General features: G+C 33.5%; 1 protein-coding gene across 1 annotated transcript; it reads right to left on the reverse strand.

Moving 5' to 3' along the window:
* Nucleotides 1-268: 268 nt before the first annotated feature.
* On the reverse strand, nt 269-2,151 carry LOC8270538. Its single transcript, XM_002520551.4, has 2 exons — nt 1,379-2,151; nt 269-1,055 (listed from the first exon to the last, which is right to left on the reverse strand). Exons 1-2 carry the CDS (start codon nt 1,961-1,963, stop codon nt 705-707), a joined length of 936 nt encoding a protein of 311 aa, XP_002520597.1. The 5' UTR covers nt 1,964-2,151; the 3' UTR covers nt 269-704.
* Nucleotides 2,152-7,015: the final 4,864 nt, after the last annotated feature.

A 7,015-nucleotide genomic window follows, 5' to 3' on the forward strand; every position in this document is an offset into this window, starting at 1 on the left:
CTCAAATAAGCCGAGCACTACTAAACTCGAGCTCGTCTTGTTTACTAGACGAGTTCGAAAATGAAACTCGAACTCCGAATAACTCGCGAGTGGCTCTGCTCATTTGCAGCCCTATAAACAACTAATGTTATTAGTTTTCACCTTATCCACATCTACATCTTATCACATATACATATTTTTGAACAGACATTATGAACTTAATTTTGGAAAGTAAAACAATACTCCGAAAAGTGAGTTGAAATTGTTGACTTACTAATTCTGCATTTGAGTTTTGCAGGTCCGCAAATGGAAGATCCTTCAGGCTAAAGTCACGTGAGAGGAGAATGAGACCCATCTATATTAATATACCAAAAATAAATAAATAAATGTATAAAATATGGGGGTTCATTTTCTATCAATGTTCTGTGCCTTTTATGATTGTATTTTGCTAATTAAATCTTGTTTTTAGTGGGTATGCTTTTCTCTTTTCTTCGTCTTGACTAGTGCTGTACGTCAATGATGTCAGCATCTGCCAAGTTAAAAGTGTGAATTGGATTAGTAGGAGAATTCACACACAAACTATGCTTATTAATGGATACAGTTGGCAAATAAGTTCTTGCTGTCAAATGACGGTACTTTGTGGAAATTTTCCCATTTCATAACAAGTTCAGAAAACATTAGAAGAACAACCTCACAACTTGCAGAAACCTACAACATATCTAGCCTCAGTTATATTGACCAGAAGTGCAGTTCCTTGCCCAGTGCCCAGGCGTACCGCATTTGTAACAAGTACTAGAGGCAGCAGCAGTCCTGGCTTCAGCATCAGCAGGAAAACAAGAGGCTGCTGTTCTTGCTCTAGAATCAGCAGGAACACGAGATTGGGGTGATGAATGGGAGGGGCAATCTTCTGCCCAGTGTCCTTCATTGCCACATTTGAAGCAGGATGAAGCAGTTCTTACGCTGTTGCTTTTCTTGCTCAAGTCATTGGTGCTGCTTACATTTAAAACACTTGCTGGCTGAGCACCTGCTGCTATGACAGTGTCATTGCACCACTTGAAGAAGCTGCAAGAGCTTCCCTATACATGCAGCAAAGCAAAGACAGCCATACGCCTATCAGGTTATATAACATTAAAAGTTGCTAAGTGCTAATTCTGCAAATTCTATTTTCTGTTTGTCTCCAACTCCTAAGGACAACGAGAAACAGCAATAGCCCGCCCATAATTGAGTTTCAAATATATAATTCATTAGATAAAGCCGTCTGTATCAATGTTTTTGAAAGCTCAAAGAGCTCCTAATTTCAAATGAAACTAACATAATCATCCCACAAGCGACATTAATTCCAAAACAAAACCTTAATTCGGGGGAGAGAAAGAGAGAGAATTGAATTATAACTCAGTACCTGATTTGCTGGACATCGATAGAATTGTTGGCCAATATTTTTCCCAGTTTTAGCAGTGAGAATGAGACAAAATCCGGCACCACAGGGACACGGAACATCCGATGCATATATTCGATTTGCTTTGGAATTAGAAGCACCGTCACACCATTCAAAGAACCCACAACCCCCATTTTCTTGTCTAAAAGGGCATCTATAGAACTTGCGCCCCTGATTTCTCTCAGTATTGGCAGTTAGAACAACACAATTACCTAACCCGCAAGGACAACTCTTCTCATCCAAGTCTACGCCACCGCCACCGTGGAATGGGGATTCATTGTTATTATATTGAGGAAGAGGATCAAAAGGCTTGACATTACATCTTTTTGAAGAATTAGCATTACTGAGCTGTTGCCAGCGAAGACTATTGCTTCCTCTTAGGGCAGCCATGTACACACCTTCACTGACCTCTTCGTGTTTCCTCTTCTTCTCCTCGCCATTTGCTGAATCAATGGAATTGACGCGGCGCCACTTATTGGAGAGAGCCTTGGCTTCAGCTTCTGCTACCTGAGACAGAAATATATCATCGTCTTCTTCGATTTCTATCATGGATTTTGTGAAAAGCTTGCTCCTTTTTACGTTTTCAACTCTCTCAAATTCAATTTCGATCCTTTGATCTATTATCTAATCGGCCCCGCTCTTTCCTTTGTTTTTTCCCGCTAAAATTTTTAGATTTAATTCAAACCTAGCCGTACACCTGCTCAAACAAACGCAGCCTCCTTGTACTTAGTGTCGTGCCTTGTGTACGAATGGATTGTTTATAAATACCCTTTTCTACAATAATAATTATTATTATAAAAAAATCTAATCACATTAAAATTTTAATATTTGTCTCTTTTTTTAAATTTGATCCATCCTTTAAATTTTTATCCATCCTTTAAATTTTTACTTAAATGTTCCGATGGATAATTGATTGTAATTATAGTTGAATTAAAATTCCGATCAAAATTAGATGTTATCCTCTTAACTCTAAATATTAATTTATTTTTACTTTACTAATATTGTTTGTCTCTTCAAATAAAATACATAAAAGTCATGGCAGAAGTAAGGAAAAAAATAACTTTACATTTCATTCTTCTTCTTGATTTATAATTTTCATTTGTTATTCATTTTCTTATTCATCTATAACTTGACATTAATAACTCGTGTATGATATATAAATATATATGCCAGTGATATGTAAATTGTTGATAATGACAGTCATCTTATTTTGACCGAAATTTTAATTTGACCATAATTGCAATCAATTAGTCAAATCGGCCAATTTAAATAAAAATTAAAAAAATAGAACAAATTCACAATTGGACAAAAATGTTTAAATTTTTTTGTGTCATTAGACATTATAAAATTCCCTTTTTAGATGAAATATTTTAGGGTAATTACTTACCTTCAGAGTTTTACTTTAATATACGAATTGTGTCTGTGTTAGTTTTATTATATTAAATCTTTTTGTGTTTGTATAAAACTAACTATTACTTTCTTTCATCTAGAGTCAATGTAAAGAAATGATTAGATTTATAAATAAAATTATAATTTAATTATTAAACTTATTATCAAGTATTAAAATCGTTCAACATTGATTTTTTATTATCAAATTCTAGTAAATTTTTAACATAGTTTAGTTCTAATGTTTATCAAAACAATAATAAAATAAATGTTTTTGACTATAGATAAGTATTCTATTTTAGTAATTCAAATTAAATTACATACTAATTTGATAATGTTGCTTTTTATATTAATATATTTAAAATATTTAAACTTTCAGAATTAGATTGCTATAAAATTTAAAGTAATTAAATATGATAGTATATTAATTATGTTAAATACTAAAATTAACTTATTGTAAAAATAACTATTACTTTCACTAAAATTAGTAATTTCATTCTAACATGATAACATAAATTAATTTTAGATGAATTTACATTTGATATAAGTTTAAGGATTAAGTTATAATTTAATTTTTACTTGTATTAACTTTGGATATATAGTTAGTTTTATAAGAATATAAGAAAAACTTCATATAATCAAATTGACATATGAGGCAGCTCATCAACCAATTAAAACTCTAAATCAGCCTAGAAAATTTAAATTTGCATGCTTATGATCAATTAACAAATTATGCAACCATTATAACTAAATTAATCAATCGAGGCTCTGATACCACTATTGAAAATTAAAATTAAAACATAAGGAAAGGTACAATGAAAGCAATTTAAAAAAATTCTTAATTTCCACTGGGATCTCATTGATTTAGATAATCATAATACACAAAACAAGCAAAAGATGGAGAAGGCTTATAAAGGGTGTATGCTGCCTATTCCAAGTAGTGCATTTTGCTTTGTTGACTCTTGATTCTTCAAGGATAATTGATGCACTTTAAAGCTACTTAAATGACTTGCCTCTATTGGTAATCCACACAAGCTTCAAAGTTGGAATCTCCTATGAACAATCCTTCGTAAGAGAAAGAGTGGAGATGATGAGGAGTAAATGCTAGTTCCAATCTAGGTTGAGTCTTAATTAATCTAATTAATTAAGTGTTGATGGCATCATTCTCCTTCACACATACACATACATGCCCCCCGTCGCCCATCATACTCCATATATATACATGGAATTTAACCTAGTTTTATAACAAGCAAGGCCTTACTTACTCTTATGTTGGGCCTTAATTGGGCTTGTTTAGACTAAGTTAACTTAATTAATATATAAGCATAGTTATATAGCCCTTATAGCCTTACATTATAGCCCAATATGTATAAACTAATTAACTTTTAATTAAATATAATGTATATAAGCTTAAGCCTAAACTTATGCCTCATTTTAATCTCAATTTTAATGCGTGTGACCCAAAAGATTCCTAACATGTTGGCAATGAATTATGAATTAAACCATTTTAATCAATGTTAATTCTCTAGTTAACTCAATTCATATTTCATATATCAAGATTGGCATCTAGTAATGCATCATGACCACCAAAATGTGAGGAAGGATTAAAGTACTTTAATCAACTTTTACAGTGAACAATCTCATAATGTAATTCAATCTTTTTATTGTACTCTTATCTCAATCAACTTTATAATTGAATCAATCATATCTAGCCTTGAACTCGCGTTTGTACACCCTGAGCCCCTGCAAGCCTAGACTAACCTCATGTGAGTACAGGACGAGATCCCATCCTAACCTAGCGCACGTTTAGTCTGAGCAGGAGTCAACTCAAGGCAACGTGTCACTCATCCATTGGACGAAGCTTTAGGCAGGAATTTTCCCTCCAATGGCCTCTTAGCACTTGTCAAACACCATAAATATATGACTTGGTGCACTAGGTCACAGGCTAGCAAAAATTATTCATTGAGATAATTTAAAAATTAATAGTTAGGAAAAAACAAAAGGGAGCTTTTAGGTTTCTTTTGAAAGTTATTGTGTTTTTTCAGAAAATGGCCATTTTTCTCTTTTCTTCTTTCCTTTTCTTTCAAAATCCAAACTTGTTTATTCAACGATTTGTAAGGTAGCCTCTTAGGGGCCGAATCTATTTTAGATTCTCACATTTAAAGTGCTTATTTTAAATATATTTTTACTCGCATTTCGAGTTTTTGAGTTTTGTTTATTTTTTGCACATTTTTTTATCACTATTCTTGAACATTTCGCGGGTTAATTGAGCTCATGTGAGATCAACCTTTATTCTAAAAATTTCTTTATTTTTCCTATAGTTTTAATATGATATGTTTTGTTTCAACATAAACGGTGTTGTCTTAAGGCTGTTAGGGACCTGAACCACTAAGCTCGTGCGAGGTCAGGGAGCCCGAGGTTTTAATATGACGACGTCTAGCTCCAAAACTGTGCATTTGGCACGTTCTAGGCCCTGAGACCTTAAGCTCACGTGAGGTTACCCTCTACTTACAGGAGTCTAGGTGCCACACAAGCCTAAACGATAACTTTTTGAGTAAAACAATACCGTGCTTCATGCTTTCTGAATTTTGGAATTGACCTTGCGCGAGGTGAGCCTGTGATCGCGCCCTCTATAAATTAAAGGCTAGCATCTCAAAGGATGCCAGGATCCTTTTATATCATGAGGGGACTAACCTCACACAAGTTTACCCTATACGTGCGCGAGGTCAACCTCTGTGATGAAGAAAAAAGTATTTTTATGCATTTCTTTATGTTATTTCATTTCTTACCTTATTTTTTTTAATTCTGTCCCATTTTAATTTTATTTCTCTTTTTACATACTTTGATTCACCATGTATATCCTATTACTTGTTTCATGTTGAACCACTAATCCAATATGCAGAGTGAATAGTTTTTGAAGATCCATCCCTCGAGGAGCATCACTTATTATTTTTTTATTATTTTTTAATTTGTATTAAGGCCACTAGGGCCATTTGCATGTGTAGATTCCCCCATGATTAATCCCCAATTTCCTTACTCCCTCTTTGATTCTATTCTCCTCCTCCTTTCTATGTATGTTTAATTGTTGCTTAGGACATCACCTCAAATGTAAATAAATAGATAAAATTGCACTTAGTAATTGTTTTTATCCCCCACATGCAAAGATGATAAAGTTAAAACTTACCAAAGTAAGCCCCTACGTCTCACATGTATTTAGCCTAAATGCTAAGGCTAAAATAAATCTTACATCTATATTAGGGTTAATAAAAATTGCAGATGATGTGAACACCATGACATGTTAAGATAAAAACTAAAGCACCAAAGTGTCTCCCAATTAGGACTAGTAAGGGCATCACCGTGCCTTCCATTTAGGACTAGCTAAGATACTGAAGTACCTCCTTCTTAGATTAATCCCTCAGTTCCTCACCTCACATGCTAATAAAATAAAAAAGGTTGATATGAAAAAAGAATATAGGGTAAAGAATATACTAAGAGAATGTTATTAGAATAGTCAAAAGCTCGTCCGCTCTAGTGGAGGCTAGGATTCACTGCCTAGGCTAATAGGGTGCTTTTGTAAAACTTTCCTATCCGTACCTAACTTTTCGAACATAGAATTTCTGATTTTAGGGAAGGGAAAACTTAGGCTCTCGGCGAGGAGAATAAAGATGTCATCCTCACTCTCAAACCTGTCCCGATCTTATTAGGTGGCGACTCCTTCTCTGGTTGTTTTTAAGCTCATTCGTAATCCCTTAGGGCCCTTAACCAAATGACTCATCGAAATGGAAGAGCGGACCCCGGATCTGTAGTGATCCCGGTTACTCACAAACACCATGGAGTGTAAACACAAAGTAAGATAAATTATAAAGTGATTTTATAATGATGAGATTCTCATTACATACGTTCCTAAACTTTGCTCATAGTTAATATTTGATCAAGAATTAGATATTGATCATTAGATATTGATCAAACGCTTGATACTACCATAATATGTTATCACTTACTTATGTAGTAAGCAATCTGTTTCATAAGGTTGAGGAATAGGATTTCGAGATAAACATATAAGTGGTTGTTACAAGAACAAGTTCATTAAACACGACCTTACTGAGTAGTCAGTATGAAATTTACCCCAAATATATATGGACAATATTTTTATGATAATAATATAAGATGTGATCCTTAGACTTAAGATAACAAGATATTATCTTATATGAGGAT

This window comes from Ricinus communis, chromosome 10 (assembly GCF_019578655.1).
Source record: "Ricinus communis isolate WT05 ecotype wild-type chromosome 10, ASM1957865v1, whole genome shotgun sequence".
Classification (NCBI taxonomy): domain Eukaryota; kingdom Viridiplantae; phylum Streptophyta; class Magnoliopsida; order Malpighiales; family Euphorbiaceae; genus Ricinus; species Ricinus communis.

Bases quoted from the DNA above. Each gene is read 5' to 3' on its own strand.
- LOC8270538 (XM_002520551.4), bottom strand. From the start codon at position 1,963: ATGATAGAAATCGAAGAAGACGATGATATATTTCTGTCTCAGGTAGCA. The intron at 1,056-1,378 runs GTACTGAGTTAT...CTGCATGTATAG, and splicing joins ATCGATGTCCAGCAAATCAG to GGAAGCTCTTGCAGCTTCTT.